This window comes from Alosa sapidissima, chromosome 9, assembly GCF_018492685.1.
Source record: "Alosa sapidissima isolate fAloSap1 chromosome 9, fAloSap1.pri, whole genome shotgun sequence".
Taxonomy (NCBI): Eukaryota; Metazoa; Chordata; class Actinopteri; order Clupeiformes; family Clupeidae; genus Alosa; species Alosa sapidissima.
This window is the reverse complement of record NC_055965.1, coordinates 4,237,512-4,263,077: the sequence shown is the minus strand read 5'-3', so window position 1 is coordinate 4,263,077 and position 25,566 is coordinate 4,237,512. Positions and strand designations below refer to the sequence as shown.

The 25,566-nt window shown below is 46.8% G+C and overlaps 1 protein-coding gene across 4 annotated transcripts in view; it reads right to left on the bottom strand.

Moving 5' to 3' along the window:
- Nucleotides 1-55: 55 nt before the first annotated feature.
- The window catches only part of rab11fip4b (RAB11 family interacting protein 4 (class II) b), a 27,551-nt gene continuing 2,040 nt past the window's right edge, over nt 56-25,566 (bottom strand). The window contains exons 2-14 of one of the 4 annotated variants that reach the window (XM_042104874.1): nt 15,194-15,387; nt 14,261-14,440; nt 12,328-12,462; nt 9,866-9,898; nt 8,178-8,277; nt 7,722-7,825; nt 7,066-7,206; nt 6,084-6,165; nt 5,271-5,408; nt 4,930-5,088; nt 3,644-3,721; nt 3,093-3,236; nt 56-2,324 (exon numbers count right to left, since the gene is read on the bottom strand). In XM_042104874.1, the coding sequence (XP_041960808.1) occupies nt 2,208-2,324; nt 3,093-3,236; nt 3,644-3,721; nt 4,930-5,088; nt 5,271-5,408; nt 6,084-6,165; nt 7,066-7,206; nt 7,722-7,825; nt 8,178-8,277; nt 9,866-9,898; nt 12,328-12,462; nt 14,261-14,440; nt 15,194-15,387 (1,605 nt within the window). In that variant the 3' untranslated portion in view covers nt 56-2,207. Of the gene's footprint in view, nt 2,325-3,092; nt 3,237-3,643; nt 3,722-4,929; nt 5,089-5,270; nt 5,409-6,083; nt 6,166-7,065; nt 7,207-7,721; nt 7,826-8,177; nt 8,278-9,865; nt 9,899-12,327; nt 12,463-14,200; nt 14,441-15,193; nt 15,388-25,566 lie in introns of all 4 variants that reach the window. The other 3 variants (XM_042104877.1, XM_042104875.1, XM_042104876.1) reach the window with 3 other exon arrangements.

Here is a 25,566-nt window from a genome sequence, read left to right as displayed (position 1 = left end):
ACCTACAGCTCCTGTTTATGTTATTTAAACCACTTCAAAAAAGGAACACTTCACGGCTTGTTCAACATATTTTTATTTATGCAATGATTTTATTTTCACAAGAAAAAAAACTTAGCTTAGCAAACTCAACACAAGATAGACTTAACCGGATATTAACAACAGGTGTTGAGGCTATGACTTAAAACACAAATTCCATGTAGATGACCAATTAACTTGATGACCGCTCATCTGTAGGTTTACTCGGCTTGTGTCTAACTGGGCCTAAGCTAAGCTACTGGTGGTAGCTTCTCCCCGTAGGTTTAAAGGATATTAAATTTGAAAGAAAGGGACGAAAAAAGGTGCAGTGTGTGCACTCCGAAGAAAGCTCATCAGTTGGCTCAGGGAGAACAGCATCACATAAAGCAGCAGTCAGACGGACCATACTCCCTTCAACTATACAATAACTCCATGAGATCAAATTATTATTATGATTATTTTATTTATTTTTTTAAATAAAAAAATCTCTAAGTTTGGGAGATTTTGTCCTGATAGGACTACCTTTGAACACAGTCAAATGTCCTGCTACAAGTTCACTACTGCTAGCCCTGAAAATGATTTTGAAAAACAAAACAAAAATGAACTAATCTGTACAACATTTACATCTCACAAAAAATGTTAAGACACTGAACGTCTCTATAAAGTCAGTCTACTATACTCTTAATGGTCTACATGAATCCATGTGGAACAGACAGGAGGCAAGGCAAGGCACAATCACCAGAAGTAGCCTACATGCAAAGAAATTGCTTTGTGCAAGAAGCAAAACTAGACCTCATGTTTTTGCAGTAATGTCATATCCCTATACAACAGTCAAAAAACAGAATTCTTTACTGGCTTCGTTGCTGAAATGCTGGATAATACACTCTGGCTGGGTCCTATTCACCTGGCTGGAGCCTACATTGCTGATAAATTATTATTGGTTGACAGTCATTGAGCCACTGGCAAAGATACAGAAGTCCTGGTGTATATTTGCATCGGTCTATCCATCAGTCTGTGATCCTCCCACATGAGCACATGTCATGACAGTCCACATAAGTAGATTCAACAGTAATTTGCTGGTGAAAAACAAATTGACCTCAAAAAGTGTGTATGTGTGTGTATAGGCCTATACCTGGCAGTACTTATACAAACCACACCATGATTTTGGATTGCTGCAAAATGCTCCCTTCATTATAAGTTACCAAAAGTTAGCAAAAGATGGGCTCGCACTATGTGATCTCTGGGTCACCGTGACAACACTCAAATGCCTCAGGAACAACCTCCACCTCAGTTCAAGTAACCTATATAATTTCGGCATTGTGACATTCACATAGTCTGTGCTACTGTACATTCAAGTGTATGACCCACAACTGTCTATGCCATCGTCTGTAGCCTTGGTCAGTAACCCATCATTTATATCCTTTAAACTGATTCTGTAACATACTCTTACAGTGCACATTTGTGTGTTTACCATCCTTTCACCCAAGTATTAGAATAGGCACTTGCCTTGTGCAAGTCTCTTGCATACTCCCTCCACTCAACTTCACTTCCACAGTCTGCTCTTATTTCTCTCATCACATTCGTGGTCCATGTTTATGAGCTCTCAGTTTCCCTTCTCCACAACCACAGGCACTTCACATGAGCCCCGAGCCTCATTAGCACATACTGAACACAACCACAACCTCTCGCTATGGCAACTGGCCCGTCACAGACAACCTGCCTCCCCTCCAGCATTCTGTGCCATCATCAGTAGTACAAGCACTTCTCAAAACGTTGAGATGCTACGGTCTCTTCCACACCTCTGACCACTCTTGCACTGCCTCCCTCTCTCGGGGTACTCTGTGCCGTTAGCTCAAGCACAGGGTGGCCAGAGGGAAGCTGACCACCTGGCACCTTGCGTCAGGAATGCCCACACCTCCTCACTCTCAGTGATTTCACCCTCAATGGTTTTGTTGATTTACAGCGATGGCAATGGCAGCTTAATCTTCCAAAAAGTGCATGAAAGGTATTAATATATTTTAAAGATTCACAGATTGTAACAAAGACATACAAAAAAATCTCTTTTTTTCCCCTCCCAACACACATGGGCAAAAAGTTCCAGTTTTCCAGCATGGGTGCAGTTCACAGCACAGACAACAGGGGGTGCTATATGTCCAGTGTAGCATCTCCACTCCTCTTCCCCTCTGGTGGAGTTAGTTCTTGATCTCCAGAATGGAGGGGTTATGGTCCAGGATGGACAGGATAATTTTGTCCATGTATTGCCTGAGGCGGATGTTGATCTCTTCCTGTTCTTTAAGGGCCTCCATCAACTGTGAACAGTAAAAGTGGAATTAACAACATTAATTTGACAACACAACAGTGTCTTTAAAGGGACACCAGGCAACGTTTTCGTGTTAATTACTCATCTTCGTAAGTCGGTATATGGTTAAATGACTCATTACAAAGCGAATTAAGACTCTCTCTCTCGATTGTTGCAAACGTGTGTATAATGGCAGAGCCGGCGAAGAAGCAGCGAAAACCCTTGACGGAAGATGCAAAGAAAAGGAAAAGAGCTTCAGACCGAGCGAGGGAGAGTTGCGTAGAGAAAAAGCATCAGGCTTGCCTGGTGTCCCTTTAAACCTAATCCCTCTTATAGACAGACAGATAGATAGATAGAAAGATAGATATAAAGCTGAGTGACCCTAGGCAGATGGGTCAGGCCCTTGAGTCGTGGATCTGCGCGAGGTTTCTTCTCCTCACCCCTGTTACCCATGGGCCTTCTTTTTCTTTTCCTTTCTCTGATTGTCTAACACTCTGTAAAGCGCCATGAGACATATGTAATGTTTGGCGCTGTATAAGTACAATTAAATTGAATTGAAATTGATATAAAGATAGATTTAAAGCTAGAAAGATACACTTTGTATCCCCATTTTAGGATTTTAGGAACCTTGAAATGTACAATATTAAAATGTAAAAGAATGAATCCTAAATGTTCCATTCTAAGTTCTATAGTCCAGTTCTTCAGGAGAAACATCTCTGCAGTCCCAATTTATCCATCATCCTTCCCAGTCCATCCGTCCTGTAGCCCTAGTACATACCTCATCTCGGGAGGCACTGTCTATCTCTGCAGCCAGGGACTGGGCTTTCGTCTGGTGGGCAAACAGGTTCTTGGCCTCGTGGAGACTCAGACTGAGGATCTGGCCATTCAGCTCCTCGTTCTGCTCCCTCAGCTTCTGATTCTCCTGCAGGTGGGGAGGGGAGAGAACAGTGAGTCTCGGCAGGTGGGCGAAAAGGCCTCGAGGTTTAAACAGCTCTGTTATTACAGAGGCCACGACTTCATGGAGAAAATTAAGACATTCCATCAACTTGGAGCTCAGACACAGTGTCAGTAAAAAAAAAGTCTAAGTTAAGACATTCATACAGGGTGTGCAGACACAAAAACAGTCCACACGCACACAACACGCTAAACATCCTTCTAGACAAAATGAAGCGGGATTAGAAATTACAGCATGAGGTCAGGGACAGCAAACTTGTGCACACTGTTCAAAGCGTCTACAGACAATTGGCTGGAGTAGTTATTTGTGGTTAATGATGAGGTTAAGGGGGGGGGGTAGGTAGGGGTGGTAGCGGGGCGCGGGACGGGCTTTACCAGGAGACTGGGACGCAGCCTGGCCCCAGCAGACACAAGGTGCTGCAGCTCAGGGGGCAAATCCTGCGGAGCCGTCCTCTGAGGTACACAAAGCAGAGGCGACACGCACGCCGAGTGAGAGGACAGCCAAGCTTAAGGATCACTCGACACTGGGAGTAAGTGCTATCAGCTTTCAATGGGAGGCATTTTCTTTGACTTCCTCAGCACCATACCCACTGAATATCTCAGTGAGTTAAGCACTAACACCCGGGGAAGATTCATGAGGCACGCCTACGCATTCTGTTTAGTGTTTGAGAGAGCTGCAGAAGAGGAATGCATAATTAAAACCACAGAAGGCAGGAATGGATCCGTCCCACACTCGCAAAAATAAAATATATAGATCACTGTTACTCTTCGTGTGGCTCCAGCTTCCTCGTTCTCAGGCTTTTATTTTCACCCGGCTTTGTGTTCATGTTTGCTGCCACTTGCCATAAGTTCTGGTTGCAAGCAGGAAGCATGTGCTGTGTGGCAGTTTCATATATATAGGTGCCCTTCCTGTAAAATGTGTGGGACGAAAAGCAAGCACTTAAAATCACTTGACAGATGAGTGACCATGAGGAACTGCTCCAGGGATAGAGTGGGTGTGAACTTAAAAGTCAAGGACTTTGACATGTCAGCTTGAAGGCATCAAGTGCCTTTATTTGAATACTGTGGTGATGGATCGCTGGAGCTCATGCTGCTTATCCTCTTATCTGTGTTTCATGTTTACACTGAACTTTCACGCCAGCACAGGGAGGGTGACCGGCCAGAGGGTGGAGGCTGCACCAGCACCACCAAACAGGCAAATGCCACCATAACAACAACAAGAACAACTCCCAAGGTACAAGAACAGGGTTTCATTGCAGCAGTTGTAGCATTTGACCTGCAAATGACTTCATGACAATCATTGACAAAGACATTACATAATATAATGTGCAGCTGCATACATATCTAGTTCAAATAAGAATTCAGAAAAACTAATCAGGTAAAAATAAGCAGACCAATGAGAGCTGAATGAGAAGTTCACCACCAGAATGGTTCATAAATAGGTTAAAGCCAGCCAACAATGCCAGCCCTGTGAAGGTGGGGATGGCTGTAAAATAGGCTGCAATGTAGTACAGATGGAACGGAGTAAAATATGCAGGGAAGTCCATATCTTTAGACATCTATTTCACAAGTTTCCAAAGTACAGTCGTTGGAATTCATAGACTACTCTGAGTGTTTGTTTTGTATACCCACAACAGATCTAGCGGCGAGTGAGTGCGTACCTGTTTGAGTCTCTTGACCTCCAGCTCGAGCTCGGTCTCGCGGGTGCGGGGGTTGAAGTCTGGGAAGCTGATTGAGGAGCTGCGTGTGCGGCCCAGCCTCTCGGCCTCCAGCTTGTACAGATGCAGGTTCTCCAGCTCTCGCCGCAGCTCCTCGATCAGCTGAGGAGGGGAGAGAGAGAGAGAGAGAGAGAGAGAGAGAGAGAGCAGTCACAGCTGGATCAAAGTAAAGTGGACGGTTGTTTTGTCTGGACGAGGTTAAATGTTTTGCTGGTGGGTAGCTTTTAATCTTGTTGGTGTTTCTGTACACCACTGTGAGAATAGGTTTGGATCTGTCTGGTCACCTCCTGCATGGCGTCCTTCTCTTTCTGGTACTCGTGCCGGTTCTGTTTCAGCTTATCCATCATCTTCCTGTACAGGTCCATCTCGTCCTTGAGCCGTAAGCTGGTGTCCTCCAGTTTATCAGTCATTCTCTGTTTCTCCTGTGAGCACACAGACATAACATGGCCATACAGTATATATTTAGACTTAGTCTGCTTAAATGGACTTATCCGTCTCCACCATAAAGGGCAGTACAAAGCTTAATACTGAATAAATGCATTAACAACATTTCTGTACACAAAAATGTATGCTGCAGTTGTAGAGTCGAAAGAGTACTGTTTGTTGCCCTGTGCTGACCTCCCCCCCAGGAAACAGAGGCGCTGACGACGGGTTGGAATTAGCGCTCACACGCGTTAATCAGGCTAGGGAGTGTAAGCGCTGCTGTCAGCAAATGGGAGATGATGCAGACTGATTGTTGATGCGCGTGCGCACGGGCGCACACACACATCTCAGTGATGACAAATTAACTTTTAACACGCCATAGCCCACTGTTGTGACTCCGGTGTTTGTCAAACAAGTGGTATTATGATGATATTTTGGCTACTCTGACATTCCCTTTATACAAGTGACTTGCGCAAACTATTAAGGATTGTATAAAAAAAAAAAACTTTGTTTTGTTGTTTCTAATCGTCAAATTTTGCCAAGGGTGTTTCAGTGTATAAAATTGGACTAGCTCAATTTAATTGTGGATCTATGACCTGAATAAATCAGTCTAATTTGTACAGATTTGGTGTATTCTGTATGAAAAAAGGTTGAAGACAGAGCAGTGCACACACCTCATCCAGTTTCTCCGCCTGTGATTTGAGTCGGTTCATGTTCACAGCCATCTCTGTGTTCTCCTCCTCGAGCTGCTGTAGTCTGGGGGAGGGAGACGCAGAGAGAGAGAGAGACAATAAGAAATGGACAAAGTAACAGAAAAGCTAGCAATCAAATGAACACAACATTGTCCAAGTGACGCACATCAATACTCAGAGGTATGGTTGATTTGCCTGCCTGAACAGATTTATGGCATCCACATGTAATCCTTAACGCTGAGCATCAACGTCACCAAGTAGCCTACTGGGTTTACAAGCCCTAAGGCCCTAAAAGAGTTGTGGTGTGTGTCTTACATTCAAGGCTCAGATCAGCATTTCATGACTTCTCTGACTGATCTCTCCTGTTTAGCACCCACGTTGGGTGCACCTGATCATTCATGCTGAGTGGCAAACGCTGCTGAGATTACCAAGCTGCTTTATTTGAATTTATTTACTAGACATTCCATTTAATGGATTTATGGTTACCTACAGTATACATCATACTTTAAATGGTTTCATGATACTGACACCATCAATCTCGTGAGACCTTGTTGCAAGATATGGAGATGGACAAATTGAAATGGACAAAGTGCAAGACAAGACATATTTGTAATCATCATTTTTAACACAATGGTAATTATGGGTTATCAGTTTCTTCAGATAAAAAAATCCTGCAATCACAACTGCTTCATTAGTGTTTTCAGTGTTTGACAAAAATGGCACGTCAATTGTGTCTAGTCACAAGCGTATCACTATCTAAAGATGGATTATTTATCAGTGAATTATAATTAGAAATAATAATATTGCATTCTTTCTGCACGAATTGCCAAACCCATGTCAGCTTGTGCCAGGGGGTAGAGTTGGTTTGTGTGGGAAGCCTTTTCCTGCACTGCAGTGGTGCTGTGTATGTATGTGTGTGTGTGTGTGTGTATATGTGTGTGTGTGTGTGTAGATGGGTCAGTACCGGTTGGAGAGGAGCTCGATCTCTGTGTTCTTGTCACGCTCCATCTTGCTGAAGGCCTCGCGGTGCCTCCTAAGCTCCTCCTCCATCAGGCGCTCCGCACGAGCCTCCTGGTCCTTCAGCTGCTCCTCCAGCTCATGCACCCTGACACACACACACACACACACACACACAAAAAAAATTGGTCAGTCAAGGTTGCAAGCTGTGTGCACAGTCACACACACACACACACGTCATCTAAATGCACATAGATACAGATCAAAACTTTAGGCAAATTAGTAACTCAGAACGGAAACTTTGTTTGTCAACATCCTGGACTGGCATCCTGGATTTCCAGAGAACCATGTAGGTAGCGTGTGGGTCAGCTGCGGAATTGTGCATTTTGTGAGTGGGCGTGGATGTGTCATAATTAGTCTGGTATATTGTGTATCCTATGGCTTTTGAAATAGCAAGTCATTAAAATAGACGGTTCTTCATTTGATTTGATGCCTGCAAAAATATTACAGAACCGAGCTGAACAGTCCATACTGTATATCTAAATGGAGTGTCTGTGTCTGTGTCTGTGTCTGTGTCTGTGTCTGTGTCTGTGTCTGTGTCTGTGTCTGTGTCTGTGTCTGTGTCTGTGTCTGTGTCTGTGTCTGTGTCTGTGTTTGTTTTACCGGTGAACCAGCTGAGTGTTCTCTTGCTTCAGCTTGGACTTGACATCCCCATTCATCAGACTGTCATTCTCCAGCTCTGTGACTTTCTTCTCCAGGTAACTCACCTGCAAGAGGTGACGTCACTTAATTAAGGGGCTTAGCATTCTCCTGTCCTTTACCAACTTTAAAACTGATCAGACACAACTACGTATATCTATAATCCAGCGGACCACTAATTTAATTTGTATGGTTTGTATGTTTGTATATCTAAACCTCAAATAACACATGCAGTAGTATGTTGTTAAATTAGGTTAACACTATTTCACAGCAACATATTATGTGAATAAGATAAAAACACAATTTGTCCAGAATGCTATTACATTGCAGTAATATAGCCAGCTAGTTTGCTCACTCAATTAGACAGTTGGAATGTGGGAGTGGGCGTAAACGCGCTCTACGTCCTGTTTGGGACTGTACCTTCTCAGTGATGTCGATGTCACACGAGTCGATGCTGTCTCTGAACAGGTCTTCCGTGCTGCCGTTACTGCTACTGATGTTGCTGTTGTGGAGGAGTTGCCTAAAGAACAACAAGAACCAGACGGAGAGAGAGAGAGAGAGAGAGAGAGAGAGAGAGAGAGAGAGAGACAGGTGAGCACACAGTCAGGCGAATGCACCCATTGCAGCAGGACGACTGCACCAAAGCGGCTCGCTCTGAATAGCCGCTCCCTCGCGCACACACTCACACGGACTGAACGCTGAGCAGAGGACACGCACAGCACATGCACACAGCGGCGGCCGCAGCACCCTTACCGTCGCTCCTCATGCCCTCGCTAGGCTGGCCAACAGCCACGCTCTCTTATCAAGGTGCATCACGCCTCCCACTCGCAGTGCTGCAGGAGAGCCCAGCGACTCCGGGCTGGAGAGCCCCAGTTTCCCTCTGCGCGACCGCAGTGAGTAGAGTGAGCAGCACCGGAGAGCACAGGAGAGGAGGGGAGCAGAACTGACCCACTGCTCACTGCCTCTGTGGTGCCGCCAGAGCACCACTCCCCACTCCCACCCACGTGCTCACACTCAAGCACACACACACACACACACACACACACACACACACAATGTGCCCGGCCGCCAATGTCCCATGACAGTGACACACACACTGCAGGGACCCCCCCCCCCCCCCCCCCCGTCTCTGCTCCCACTCATCCCCCATTCCTAAACACAGACGCATGCTTCATCTCTCGCTCACACACTTTCATCCCTCCATCTCTGCCTCTCTCCTCCATCACACTCTCTTCTCTCCATCTCGCGCTCCCTCTCCACCCACCCCTTCTCTTGAATGCGATGACTTCATATGCTGGGCTCCATTATGGAGATTGTTCATAAAATGGCTCGATGGTGTGTGTGTGCGCGCAGCGGTTTGCGTGTGTGTGAGTATGTGTGAGGGGCTGGAGGTGTTGAGGGCTGCCTGCCAAACATTCATCAGGACTGGCAGGCCATTTTCATACTGCCACTGTGATTCACTCACTCTTTCTCTCTCTCTATCTCACACTCACACACACACACACACACTTGCTGGGACAAGGGCAGGTATAGTGGGTCTCTCTCAGTGCTGAGCGGGAGAGTTAGAGATTGCTGACCCAGGCTCAAATCCTCACATCTCTCCAGAGTGTCTTCATATGCTGAAATATATTTAACACTCCCCGATATACCGGTGCACAGAATGCAAGTTACACAGACCATCATACCCTGGTATCCCCATGTTTTCAGGGATACACATTACTCCCATTAACTTACATTTCATATATGGAATAGGTTGATACAGCGTCTAGATTATGAAAAAAATTAGCTCACAGCCCCTTAAATAAGACAGTGTAATAGATGAATATACTAGATGGCAATTGTTGCACTTGATTGCACGGCAATGTCTCATGTCCTGTCCTCCTAAATCTTTCTCCATTCATCTTATCTCTCCCCCTCTCTCATCCTCTCCCCCTCCCTCTCCTCCTCTCCTCTCCCCTTCATCTAATCACATTAGACACACACAATTAGTGACTGTGCATTCAAGCCATGTACACTGATTTCAGATTGATTGACTGGTCACCCAAACAACCACGCCACCAACCCTGTCTGCAGTCAAGTCACTCACTGAGGTAACAGAGGTAACTCACCTGCCAATCGCAGTGCTGGACATCTTCCTGGGGCTGAAAAAAACAAGAGACACAATGGGTGGTTTAATGGCAACTCGCTTCATTAGCAAACTCAGATACTCACAGATACTTGAGTTTCACTTACAGCTGGGGAGACTTAATGACTATTTGACTTGGAGGAGGATAGCAGGGAAGAAGCAGAAGATATGGCGGGCGGATTTGAAGGGTATGTGAATGTTGATGAAAGCTTTCTACCCTCGGGGATGCCGGGCCCTTTCTGTAAGCTCAGCATTTCTGTTCTTACGAGACCAAATTCTATTTCCAATCGCCCAGCGCCTTTGGGTCCGCTCCCACCACTTATTGTTTTTGTGTGTATGCGTGTGGACCCTGGGAAAGCTAGAACATTCCAGGATAGAAACAAACTCTCACACACTCACACACACACACTTGTGATACACAGCGCGCATGTTAATATGCAAGATTTTGTAGATACTGACTGCATGTGCGCATGCATTGAATACATGTGTGTCTGTGTGCAACTGAACAGCAGGTCTGCTTGTGGGTGTATAATGAACTCCAGAGCAGATTAAGTGATCTGGATGTATATGTCGGCGCCTGTGTCTTAACACTCTCTCTCTTTCTTTCTGTTTGTATGCAAGTGTGTGTGTGTGTGCGTGCATGCACTAGTCCTCTTCTAACAGGGTACATGTAGTCTTTCTCCTGCTTGCTGACTAAGTCACATTTCCCATTAAAACATCGTCCACTCCACGACCCAATCTCCCTCTGCTGTGAATTTCAATTTACACTTCTCTCGTCTTCTCCATGCTGTTTTTTCCCCCTCTCCTCTGTTCCACCTGAGCGCAGACCTGAGAGTCCCATGTTCAGAGCAGAAAGGGCAAGCAAGGCCCCCTCTCTGGGAGAGAGAGTGGAGAAGTGTTCAGTCAGCAAGAGACCCTCTATTTTAGACTTTTCGGCGCTGCGGCATCCTCTCTAACAGACTCTCCTGCCTAAAGACCCCACTACGAATCACGTGTGTGTGTGTGTGTGTGTGTGCATATGCATGCATGGGCATGTGTGTGTGTGTTCACATGAATGATAATTTGGGTGCTGTGCAACTCTGAGTTGGTCAGTGAGACATTTCTCTAAACAGGACCATAGGACTCAGGACATAGGACATGTGTCCAAAAATACCCAGCCTGCGTTGCTGGAGGGTGCTGAGGTAGACGAGGGTGAGGTAAAAGGGACACGCAGAGGTGAGCGCGAGAGGTAATTTTAGATTTTACATAATACTGGAGCATTAGTGTGGAGGAGAGACAGGTGGAGCATTATGGAGGAGAGACAGGTGGAGCTGGCGTGGAGGAGAGACAGGTGGAGCTAGCGTGGAGGAGAGACAGGTGGAGCTAACGTGGAGGAGAGACAGGTGGAGCGCTACGCTGACTACATCACACAGCGCAGGAGCACAAGGAGTGAGAGTCAAGTGCAGGGAGCCACTGTTGCCTTCAACCCACATAGACTCACTGAGCAACTCTAACACTGCCAATATCTAACTCTAACTGCCAATACCTAACCAGACAAACCTTAGTTTGGCCATACAGGGTAAGGACAGCATCTTTTGGGGGAATGTGTATTGCCATTTTCAAACATAAAAACAAATCTAAACCAGTACATCACTTTGCTTGTGTAAAGAATTTGCACATTTGTTAGGGCTACTTGGAGTCCTCACTCATGTCTTGCAAATGTTGCATGTTCAACTTAATGATGTTTTCTAAACAAAGTTCGGGAGGAGCCCTTAGGGATGATTGACAGCAATTAACTCACCTGTCTTCCGCTGCCAGGGTATTTAAGCCGGCCTCCTTATCCATACGTCACACGCAGCGGCGCTCGCAAAATTATCCCTCCTCCTCCCCTTACTCCTCCATTTCACTGATAGCCCAGTTACACATCCTCCTTACACTGGGGGGTGCAAGCGGCCATCGCTCTATCGCCATCTCCGCTTCAGGCATTCCATGACCACGGCCAGCTACCATGCCAAACACGCGCTTAGCTTATACACTCAGTATAGCAATCATGCCGACGGGCGAACTAGTGAAAGAGCTTCACTGAGGAACTGCGGCGTTTTCATTTCTCACTCTCTCTCTCTGGATTTCTCCCCTGATATTTCGCCTTCACTTCCTTATTGGAGGGTTAGCTTTGCAGCAATACTGCTACCATGGCAACCACTTTACTTAACTGGAATACATCCTGTTTCATCTTATACCCCATAAGGATGGAGGAGGCTGGTGTAACCCTGAGTAAGAATCTGAGTAAGAATCTGTACAGCACTGGTATGAGAGAGTGTGTGTGTGTGTGTGTGTGTGTGTGTGTGTGTGTGTGTGTGTGTGTGTATTGAGAAAATATTCATAGCAGCAGTCATCAGCTTCATGTGATGAGGCCTGAAGGTCCCCGTCCCTTGTATCCCATAACCTCTGACCCTGCCGCGTTACCTGTTGGCCTTGAGGTTCTTGAGGCGGGCCTCCAGGTCGTTGAGCAGGTTGACCTTCTTGCAGCACTGAGAGCAGAAGACGTCCATCTGTTCACTGCTGTACGGTGGCCGTGCCCGCCGAGGAGTCTGGCCCGCACTGCAGAAGAGACACAGCAGACAGATGTGGTTAGTTACACAAACACATCCCACAACACCCCCTACACACACACACACACACACACACACACACACACACACACACACACATAAAATTATGTTGGAAGTTGGACTCATAAATCTTTTTATGGGCAGATATTTTATGCAAATTAATAGCAGAGAACGGAAACTTTGGATTTGTGTACACACACCTACTTCTCCACACCTGAGCAAACACTGAGCCACAGACACATGCACAACACCCACAGCATATCAAACCTCTAAAGCAGGGCTTCCCAACCTTTTTTGCCAGGTGACCCTATTTTGATGTCAAAATGTTGGCGACCCCAATCATTCACGTGTAGCAAGAGAGAGCGCAACTCATCTCTGCTGTAACATCCAGACGAGAGCACTACTTTGATTTCCCCCAAATGTCCTTGCACGTCTGGTTGTTTAGCTACTTTGATCAAGCATAATTCCATCAATCAAAACATCTCATGCATGTCTAAGGTTATTTTTACTTAGCAAGATTGTAATGAATGATCTGTTACTTAACTTGGATGTCATGTGGTTTTTAATATATTTTTTTAAATTTAGTTTATGTATAATTTTATGTAATTAACTGGTCAATTCTAAGATATCTCAGCCGACCCCATTTGGATTTCAGGCGACCCCGCATGTGGTCCCGATCCCAAGGTTGGGAAACGGTGCTCTAAAGCATCATAGTGGACAGAGTGTGCAGGGCAGCTGAGAGATGCAGTGTTGGGTGGCAGGGGAATGCTGTGTATTGATCTGACCCTTCTCCATAGAGCACAGATCCCTACGGTGATCCTTGCAGTGCCAGTCAGCCCTGACTGAACGAGAGGCCACTCATGTCTCCACATAGTTTTAAATCTAAAACATATTTTTTGTCTTCTCCACAAAATCTCAACCTAACTTTTTGTAAGAGTATTAATATTAGTGTGAAGTAATCTAAGTTAAGCCTTCAAGTACTGTATACACACCAGTGCCAACTCATTAAACTATTCTGAACCTTTACCAAAGGCATATAGTTTAATCTGGAATGTCCCCTACACAGTTCACCTCCATAATCTCTCTCTCTCTCTCTCTCAGTTCACCTTCAGAACAAAAGACAGCTCGAGGCCATCAGTCCCATCAGAGGCTCCTAAGCCTCACACACACACAGACTCATCTAAAACAAAATGCCTCAGTAATGAGTTTGGGATCAATCGGACCGTTTCATTTTCGGAGTAAATCCTCCCGCTAACGGGCTGTGGGGGAATGCTAATCAAGCTAGCGGGGGGTCGAGTCTCCACACCCACCGGTCAGGAGTCACAAGTAATGAGCTCTGACCTCAGAGACAGGGGCTCCCAGAGTCAACGAACGAGCGCACAAACACACACACACACACACACACGGATTTAGTAAGGATTAAGGTTGTTACCACTCTGAACAAGATGAACAAATAGACTAGACACTCTGAAGCAAAATGCAGGTCAAGACAACAACATTTCCAGGCTTTTAACATCTTATTCTCAGTTTAAACTCTCCCTCTCCCAAAACTCACTGGGTTCACTAAACACACTAATTAAACAACTTTAATATAGTCAGATCCTTATGTGTACAGTGTTACTGATGTGACTGCTGATAGCAGTAGCAGGATGAATTCTGATAGTGTATAGGAAATCATGGAATAATGCGGAGACAGGTAAAATGACCAAAACAATTGTGTCACTGACCAACTACTTATTGACCTGACTGCATGCTTCCTACGTGAATGATGAGGCAGAGGTTCTGACCTAGAGGGCACGGATGAGCCCAGGTCGGAGTGGCCGTTGGTGCGAGTCTCGTCGTCAGGGCTGCTGGGCGCATACTCCACATCATCACCCACACCGTAGTCCTCAAACTGCTCCTCGTTCAGGGACGCCGAGGAGATCGTGGAGCGGTCAGAGGTCACGAAGGGGTTCATCTGGCCACGCCTACAATCAGACAGGAAGATCAGTGTCAGGAAGTCCTGGAGATTCACATGTACAAGCACACCAGTGGTTCACACTACAGTGTCCTTACGATCATTATAATCATGCAGGCAGTTAACTTTCAGAAAGACCTCACACACTATCAAACCACATTTGTGTGTCTAATGCTGTAAGTGTAAATGCTCTTGAGAGTTATAAAGTGAAGATTTTCATTAGCTACATTTCTGTCATCTATAGTGGAAATTCTCAATCCAACTGCAACCCCCCATGATCACTGCACTGCACTCTCTAAATGAACCTCCTCCAGTCCAGCTGATCTTAATCAGTGCCATTCTAATGCTTTTGATTAGCACAGGTGTGCTCATGTTATCAGAGAGAGCTCTGAGTTCAGGTGATTACATAGAGCAGACACACACAGGTGTGCTCAGGTATGGTTTTAGTCAAGTTTCATAATACAGATAATTATTTACATATCTATACCACTCCTCTAATGCACCATGTTACATAAGCATGTGGGTTGAGTATTTGATGTATTTATGGGTGTCATCAGGTCCCTTGCCACAGGTGTGCAAAATCAAGCACCTAGTTTATGAACACAGACTGCATTGTGCTTGATTTTATACACCTGTGGAAAGGGACCTGATGAAACCCATGAATAGATGAGTGTTAAGTATTTTATGTATAGATAAATGTTAAGTGTTTTATGTATGTGTATATTATGTATATACTGTATGCGTGTTGAGTGTGGCGACTGACTTCTCTTCAGGGAAGAAGAGGCCCAGGCCCTCAGTGGACCGTCCACCCTCCGAGCTCTCGGAGCCGGGGACGCTCTCCACAGCACTGTCCCTGTCTGACTCGCGCGCCTCACAGCCTTCGGCCTCCTCTTCCTCAAACAGCGTGTTGTCCACATCAGTCATGCTTATCGATTGGCCAAATCCCTCCTCCACGTACTGTCACAGGAAGAGAGAGTGAGAGAGAGAAAGAGAGAGAGAGAAAAATTAGGGCACTGTACCACACATGCAGCAAATGCAAATCAATTTTATGGTTTTGGTAACATGCGGTATAACAGGAAACACACGCACACACGCGCGCACACACACACACGCACGCAGAGCGTCTGCTGCAACTATTACTGTAGCCTCCACTACACTATGGAACTGGCTACACCAGACGTGGTAGTGGCATGTACGTTCAAAACAATTAGACCAGTCTTCTGTTCACGTAGGGTAGAAATAGTTTTAGAACACTTCAGTTGCGGACCTGGAGTAGCCTCCCTGTGAAGCCAAACATACTGCATAAGGTCTGCAAGTATCACAGTAGGCGTACACAAAACTCTGTCTTTAAGTTTTAAACTCATGAAAAAAATCACTTCTGATCAAACACTAAAACACTCCCTCCCTCCATGAGACACAAGTTATTCCCTGTGCAGCCAGAGGCCATTAGAGAGATGATCCCACTGGTGAATGGACAACACATCAATACCAGATTAGAGCGCCCAGTCGGCGTGGGAACGTCTCAAGAGGCCAGAGTGGTAGTGTTGAGGGTCAAAGGTCACAGTAGGACAATCCCACTGGAGCGGAATGCTGCCTGTCTGCCTGCCGACCTCAGCAGGACCGCGCCAGCAGTCATGGGGCGTGTGACCTCACCAGGGCACGACTTACGGGGGCGCGAGAGAAACAAAAGAACAAACGAGCCCCGGAGTCTAACGAGCTGACCGCTAAGACAGCTGACACCGTGACATCCCATCACCATCTAAACAAACAAACAAACACACACACACACACCATCACCATCTAAACACACACACACACACCCCATCACTATCTAAACAAACACACACACACACACACCATCTCCATCTAAACAAACACACACACACCATCTCCATCTAAACAAACAAACAAACAAACACACACCCCATCTCCATCTAAACAAACACACACACACACACACTGCACCATGAATTCTTATAGTGGCAAAGACAAAGTAACACAGGGGTTTCCAACCTTTTTTGGCAGGTGACACTATTTTGAGGTCACAAAACATTGGCGACCCCAATCATTCACATATTGCGAGAGAGTGCAACTCTGCTGCAACATCCAGATGAAAGCAGTAGTTTGATTTTCCCCAAATACAACATAACAGAAGGGACGTATATGCAGTCCATACAGTATGCACATGTGCACCATGTCTCTACACTAACAGTACAGTATGTGTCTCTCTACACTAACAGTATGCACACGTGCACTATGTCTCTCTACATTAACAGTATGCACACGTGCACTAAGTCTCTACACTATGTCTCTACACTAACAGTATGCACACATGCACTATGTCTCTCTACACTAACAGTATGCACACATGCACTATGTCTCTCTACACTAACAGTATACACACGTGCACTATGTCTCTACACTAACAGTATGCACACGAGCACTGTCTCTCTACACTAACAGTATGCACATGTGCACTATGTCTCTCTACACTAATAGTATGCTGGAGCCATTATTTCCCAGAGATCATTGCTAAGCTCTAATGAAGAGATGAGTCACTATTCTCTGCCATGCCTCCTAGCCCCCAGGGAGGATTTGCCCATTTGTGTGGTTCACCAGACTGGTTCTGCCACTAACGGTCTGACGGGGAGCGGAGGGTGAGGGAGCGGGCGATGGCCGTGCCCAGTCAGCTGAGCTAAGCTGTTCTGGACTGGGCGAGCCTGTCTGACCACTCCAGGAAACAGCCTGGGAAGCAGAGGGAGTCCGTACTTAAGGATTAGAGGCTCTTGGAGAGGGAGAGAAAGAGTGAGGGAGAGTAGAATAAAGAGAGAGAGAGAGAGAGAGAGATGGAGAGAGACGGAGAGAGTGAGGTCTGTGGTGAAGGAGTGTTTAGTATTCCACTGAGACCGTCAAAGGAGGACAAAAAGCCACTCAGTGTGTGGTCAGGCAAGCAGCCCACCGAGTGGTTGAACATGCCTCAAAAACACAGCGAGAGAGAGAGAGAGAGATAGAGAGATGGAGATAGAGAGAGAGAAAAATGCTCATATTTTGAAATATGTTTCCAAATAACCTATGATTAAAGCAATTCAGAAAAACACCAGAGCAATCATAAAACAGACAATAAGAAGCCCCCAATCAGCACCAGTCTGTGTGGTGCCACTAACGGTGGAAAGTGCAGAATGTGGAGCTGCAGCTCCTTCACCCACGCAAGGCAAGCAGGTGTAGCCAAACAGAGGACCCCAGATGCTCCGCTTCTTCTTCATCATCATCATCATCATCATCTTGTACCCATCCCCACTTCTTCAACACACCTTTCCACCTCTCCCGCTTGGAACACCTGCGTCCAAAGCTGGTACGACATGTATATCAGGTAAACCTCCATCCCAACGCCTTAGGAAAACATGTTAGTAAGAAATGCTAGCCCACATGGGTCTTTGCTCCCTAGCTAGCTCGCTCCCCTGCCAATCCGAGGTGATCGAAGTGGCAGGTTCAAGTCCGGGCAGGTGCAGGGCTGAACCGGACGGTCAGTCAAACACCATGCAGTTACGCAATCACTTCCCATGGCTGAGGCTGCCATTGTGAGTGTGGCCACACAACTCTGTTGCCAGACAAAGGCGCAGGTGGAATGTAATCCAGTTCAGCTCAGGTGTGCTTTGTCACTGAAACTCTGGGTAATTTTAGCCACTGATTTCCACCCAGCAGGGCCTTGGCCGGCCAGCATTAGCTCAGGGCTTAAGGTCTCCATTACACAAGACATGGATGAAGTGAAGTGAGGTAAGGCTTGCACTTTGGTCCTACACAGGATTGTTGGCGTTACAGCCGCCTATGTAGTCCAGTTAAACAATAATGTGTGAGAAGCAGTGATGAATTTGGGAATATTCCACAGCTACTGATGCTGTTGGAATAGACAAGGACCTGTGATATTCAAAGTACCAGGAGCCTCAGGTTTATGATGACTGTCAATTAACAGTTGCTCAATTGAACCCCGTATTGAGCAATCTTACAGTACACTACGCAGCCATAAACTCATTAGACAGCTTGTCTGCTAGTTGTTAGAGCTACAATAAAAACAAAAACATCATAAACGATACATCCTTGGAATAACAATGAAACTTGGTTGAGTGATTTGCTGTCATTAGGTTTCTGCAGAACTCTGTGGATCAGGAAATGACAGGCCCAGGTGCTGGCACGCCGCCAGATAAGGCTGTACTGGACTCGCTTTCGTGGCCGAGAGGCGACCGAGGCGTATATATCCTCTGGCGCTGGGCCATTTCCCCCCGGGCTTTACTGAGGCAGCCTGGACTGGACAATCATGAATGGGAGCGATGGCCAGGAAAGGCCTCAACCTAACGAGAGCCTCCTCACTCAAGAGCTGATTAGCAAGAGCTCCAACAGCGTGGCTGCACTGGGTGCCTCTTACCCCGCACCCACTACATACACACACACACACACACACACACTCTCTCCCTCCCTCATTCACACAAACATTCTCTCTCTCATTTATGCACACACGCACAGAGTGAGGTTTTAGAAGTATTTATAGGCCAGATTGCATGAATGAATAGGCCCTCATTAAGAATATGAATTACAGGCTGCCTTTACATGGTCAGACAGACAGATTTACAGCAGCAGCTAAAATGACTAACTCAGCAAAATACATACTCCACAGACGTGTACACACACACACACACACACACACACACACACACACACACACACACACACACACACACACACACACAGAACAGAACAATACAGAGTGCAAGAGCATTTGTGCTGATGCCCTCAAGGGTGCTGGAGATTAGGGCTCAGCTTGGGCGAGTTAGGGTCTGAATGAAAACATTCACTGATTTGGTGAGAGAGAGGGAGAGAGAAGGGCTTAACACACCTTTATTATTAAAACCATATCAGGTGTTTAAATACTACAAAATGAAAACATTGATAAATGTTACAGCCTCAAATAAAACCATACAGAGAGCTCACACAGAGAGAGCGAGAGAAAATTAAAGAGAAAGAGAGAGTGAAAGAGGGGGAGAGAGAGAGAGAGAGACCTGACTTCTGTGTGCCCAGCAGGGGTTTGTTTTGGATGGGATTCAACTGGTGTCTGGCTGGTGCTCCTGAGCTGCACGACCCCAGGACCAGCAGCGGCAGCGGCGGTTGGGAGGCGCCGTGGCAGCCCATACCTGACTTTCCCTCCAGCGCTCTGCACAAACAGTGCTGCTGAATGGAGCTCTTAGCAGGGCCTGCCCCTCAGGGACCAGCAGGTGGATCAAAGCATGAGAACCCCTCCAACATGAATGGGCATTACTGTAGGTGGAAATACGGCCCGGTGTAATGGGAAACGCCTCTTGGATGTGTTGGACTGAAGAGCTACACAATGCAGGCTTTATATAGACACGGTGCTGGTGTGGGAGCTCTCTCAGCAAACTCATGAAACATGTCCTGGGGATGCTCATATTTAGGTAGGCAATAATTCACTGTAAATGGAGTCTTTAACATTCTCTGCTGTAGTGTGCTTTGCGGTCTGCCCTTGAACCGGAGAGGAGGGACCCAGGAGCCCTGTCCTAGTTCCTGAAAACTACATTACCCAGACTTCATTATCTCAATCCAGAGGCACAGTGTGTGCCCAGCCAATGACACCGAATACGGTGCTAAGGCCAGAGCGCAAAGTTCAGCCAGCGGCAGCAGCAGGACTGAAAAAAAAAACACCTGTGAAAACCCTTCTGTTTCAAACTCCCTGGCTTCGCTCAACGTCACCCACAATGCACCTCTCTGCCCGCTCCACCATCCCCGTGCAGTCATCCATCAGTCTGCGGGGAGCATGGCATCTTTATGGGGCTTATCATCGGCAGGCTACTGCAACGGGCAGCTGAGCTCTCACAACCTCCAGTTATTGATGGGCCCACTTACAGGCACACACACACACAGAGCATCAGTGATGGTGATGGAACATCATCTGCCCTATGGGAGATGGAACAATTCCACATGGAGAACTCGGAACAAAACAGCCTAGATTGGGCGCCTGGGTGATGTGTCACAAGAATACATAGGACAGCGGATCGCTCATGTATGGGGAGTACGTTTACAGACATCTACACTCTTAAAACAAATGTGTTGGCAACAACAAAAACTGTGTTGTCCATATCTGGACATAGAAATGTGTTAAAAACAATGTTAAGTTGTTGAGTGTAGAAATCCAATAGGCGCCACACACACACACACACACACACACACACACAAACACAAACACAAACACAAACACAAACACATATTTTCCATAACCTCTGGTCTTTCAGGCATGGGCTGTCTGAGCCTTAGCTCAGGGAGAGCCAAACAGTGGAGTGCACTAGTAGAGGGTGTGGATGGCACCCTGGCCTGACAGTAGGGGGGCTTCTCTCCTCTTTCTCTCCGTTTCTCTCCTCTTTCCTCTCCTCTCTCCTCTCTTATCTCTGTCTGTTCCACTCAGAGACACGGGAGCTAATGAGGCCTGTGTTGTGGTGCAAACGCTACAGAGAGGAACCGAGAGGAACAGTGAGGAACCGCAGGTCCGGCTTGGCTTATTACAGCCCAGACAGTAGAGTGCTCAGTTGATGTTGTGGCGGCTTCACTTCTCTTTAGAGGAGCAGGGGGCCCGTGGGTGCTGGGCCGGGCTTATTAGTGGCGTAGATGCAACTGTCTGGGTTTCTCTCGCCCCTTTCTCTCCTTCACGCTCTTTCTGTTACTGAGGAGGAGGAGGAGGAGGAGGTGGAGGAGGAGGAAGAAGAACTCGGCACAGTCCTCTAGCAGAACTAATCGCGGCCATGTATTATTCAAAGGCAGAGAGCAACTGAGTGAGAGGGGGAGAGAGAGGAGAGTGGAGAGGAGAGGAAAGGAGTGCTCTTCAGGGTGATTAGAAGAAGAAAAACAACGAAACCAAAAATGAAGGCTGTCCTCTGGCCTCAACAAAGAAAGAGTTTCGTGTCCCAGACTCGCTGAAAGCTGAGTACACAAAGAGAGAGAGAGAGAGATTGAGAGGGAGGGAGGGAGAGATTGAGAGAGAGAGAGAGAGAGAGAGAGAGAGAGAGAGAGAGAGAGAGAGAGAGAGAGAGATTGAGAGAGAGAGAGAAACTTTTATGAACACAGAAACGCCTGCAGGTGCTTCTGCAGAAGCTGTGACAAGCAGACAGGGCGACGAGCCAAGCAAATGCTGTTTGAGCGTGGCGGTGTGGGAGGAAGACTCTCGGCTCAGGCTTCCTTGGCGGATCCCTGCGCACTACCTGTCTGTCTCCTCTCATTGCTGGAGGTTAGCATGGCGGACGGAAGTGGAGACAAGTTCAGACAGAGGCACAACACAAAGAGCATCACTGCAGTGAGACGCCAGAGATGGTGCAGACAATCCGTTGTACCCGGGAGCCCAGCTAGACGGCAGGAACACACAAAGACCACGAAGAGATGCTGTCATGACGACAGGAACACACAAAGACCACAGAGAGATGCAGTGATGGCGATAGAAACACACCAAGACCACAGAGAGATGCTGTTATGACCGACACCTCAGGGCCAGACTGCTCAGGAGTACCACTAGCTTACAAGCAATTTATGGCTCTGGTCACTTATTATGCAGGATGTACAGGAGCACTGAGGAGTAAGGCCTTACAGCGAAGGAGGACAAATCAGTGTGTGTGTGGCGATGGTTGGGGTGTGTAGTTTAGTGGATGTAAATTTGGTGAAGTGGTGTCAAATTCAATAGGAAAGGTGATTCAGTGATGGGGTGAACCAGAGTCATTATTGTAGAATATTTCCTCTTATTAAAACTCAGTCTTGCCATGGCCATCCTGCTCCACCCTGTGGGGGCTGTTATCTCCACTGCTCCTCACTCTGCACAGGGCTGCTCTGGGAAAGTAGTCCATCTGTCTGGGGAACGCACACACCCTTGCACCCACTCACCTCCTCTCACTCCTGGCAAGGACAAAAGAATACGTGTGTGGACGGACACCCATGTTTCTCAGAACTGTAGTCAAATGATATTTATGCAAAGCTATGCAAACATGTGTGTGCTGTGTCCAGCAGGACGGCCTGCTGGAATGGTTCTCCTCCGGGGAGCAGGAGGATCGGAGAACACCTTGAAGCTACTGCAGCAGAGTGGCCGTGACAACCATCTGCCCCCCCCCCCCTCGAGAGCATGAATATGCTAATTCACTTCACAACTTTCTCCTTTATCAGCTCACAGAAATCAGCTTTATTTTTGCATTACAGACACACTAGTGTTATCCACCTCTGGGGGGGGGGGGGGGGGGGGGGGGGTGTTATTTTTATATACTGATATCAGCAGCTCTGTTTGGGTATGCATACTCTTTTTGAACCAATGGAACAGAAAACATTTCCTGTGTGGCTTCTGATGAAAATAGGCAGAAGAAAATAAACAACCCCGCGTTGCAGATAACACTAACACATTCAGGTTGAGTGTGCGTGACTAGGTTTCCAAAAAGCCCCTCTTCTTTAGGAACTTTCCAGAATGTGCGAGAGAGAGAACCTTGATGGGAGCGCATCAGAGCATGGTGGGTGATCACCTCGGGAGGAGCGGCGGCAGGCGCCTACATCCATGCTATCTCCCCAGCAGCGCCTTCCTCTTATCTGGGTTCTCGCTCACTCGGGGGAAGAGACAGAAACGACTCTGTAATTATTTAGCATCTCCCTGCTTTGTAGTCAATTATGCAGATGTGGCTTATTGGAGAGGAGGAGAGGACAGGAGGGGAGAGGAGGCATTGATTGGGGAAGAATCAAGGGAAGGGGCTTTCATTCTTAGGGCGTCAGCACAACTCATGAAAGTAGGGCACAGAGCATGTAAGGCTAATTCTGATGCGGCGTGTTCTTGTGTGTGTGTGTGTGTGTGTCGGTGTATGTCTGTGCTGAGCTAAAGGTGACATATTAGAATTCATCTCATTTCTCAATGCACAAGTTAAAGGTGTGGTCTACTCATCCTCTAGTCCTTCTGGCCAAACACTGAGCTAACCCAGTCTCAACCCCTCCTCACCCACACACCCTTCCCTGTCAACACACAGCTCATCCCATCACCTCAGAGCACAGGCACGGTGTGTCACACACATAACAACAACAACAACAAATAGAAGAATAACACGCCGGTACAGCATTGCAGCAACAGTATTTTCCTGCCAACCACAGATCTAGTACAACATAGAACCGTGCCTAGTAAGAGTAGTATTCTGAAGTCAGAGGCCATAGCTACTGTATGCCAGCAATAAAAAGTCCCTGGTTACATAGTGTCATCTCACAAACCCTCACCGTCTTTCCACCAAAACACTCACCATTTTTTTGTCATCCCCACAGAATGGCTTTTATCTTTATGATTCCCCTTGTTGCCCAGGCTAATGGAGATGCACTTTCCGTCACCACACACACACACACACACACACACACACACACACTCACACACACAATGCAAGCAAACACATGAACCGAGCGCCACGCATGGAAACCAAATGAATCAGACGACAGAAGGATGTGACACTTGTCAAAACGAGAGCGAAACCCTCTCCCAGAGCATGAGGCGCCGAGCCTCGCCCTCAGAGCAGGCCAACACACACAGCCTCCTGTTTTCAGCCTCCACGGCCCCAGTGGGCCAGGTAGCCGTAGATTATGTTACTGGGCGTTCCTGGACACACAATCCTCTCTGTGGTGACGGGCAGCTCATTAGGTACACAGGAAACCAGTGCTATGCCTGGAACAGTAAGCCAAACTGCAGTGTTTTAGTGGCACACAATGCAGAAAGGGAGACATTGCGCACACACACACGCACAAAGAGAGCCTCAGGAGAGAGTGTAGGAGAGAGCTCTGCCCTCGGTAACCACACACCTGGAAATGGGATCTCTTTCCAAGAAACAATACACAGGCTACTGGAAATTCCTGTTGGTACTCATAACCGTAATCCGTAAACTGGAACTAATTTTTGGCTGTAAAAGTTGTCATTTTTTCATTTACCCTGAAATGTGAATGTCTGAGCCCCTTCAGACTAATTAAAGTGGTTCTAAAAAGAAATGAGTTAAACATACATGTTCCCCTGAAAATTTTGAGTGTTTCCATCTACTTGTAAATGAGACTAGGAGGATAGCGTCATAGTGTGACCACTTAAATGAACCCATAGACCGCATTTAAAGAGCAGGGTCATAGTGTGACCACTTAAATAAACCAATGGACCGCATTTAAAGAGCAGGCCCAGCTTTATGGTTTCCAACAGTCAAAGGAAGATTCTCAAATCACACAACAGCAGTAAATTTAAGCAACCAGTGTTGTCAAGACTTGGCCTCACTAAAAGCATCAGCATGGGTGATAACAGTGTGTGTGTGTGTGAGAGAGAGAAAGTGTGTGTCTGCATGTGTGTGTGTGTGTGTGTGTGTGTCAACACACATGACAAAAATCAATCAGCAGCCGTCAAAGCCCTGGGCTCAGCACAGTCTACAAGTGTGAAACTTCGGCAGACAATTAACCTCAGCTGTCTTTTTTTTCTGTCTATTTCAGGAACATCCCTCTTCCATTACAGCACAGATGACAGGAAACAGCCTTTTAATGGAGTGTGTGTGTGTGTGTGTCTGTGTGTGTGTGTGTGTGTGTGTGTGTGGTAGGGGGTTTCCTTGTGAGGCTGCCAGTCAGGGCAGGTTTGAAACAGATGACACTCCACAGACAGTAGAAGGGGACAGCTGGGGCAAACATGGATACTGACAGATAACAGCAGCAGGAATAACACACCGACACACACATCAAATAACAACTGACACCAAAGCAAAGAAAGTGTGGAGGACATCTGTGGCACTAATGTTTATCCTGTATTAAGGGATTCTTTATATGGAACATAAGGCCAAAGAAGAACAGAGAGAGAGAGAGAGAGAGAGTGATTGAGGGAGGAGGAGAGAAACAGCCCATCAGACAGGCCGTCACTGAGGTGTCAGGAGGCAGCAGAGCTCTGTGAGAACCATTCCAGGCAGAGTGCACCCGAGCCCACCGTCCATAAGGAGCAACATGCCTGCTGACCACCCACACTCACACTGGACAACACAAGCTTCTGCAGTGTCAAGCACAGGTTCATATGGGAAATGACATATTATAAGACAACATATGGTTACATACAACATTACACTACAA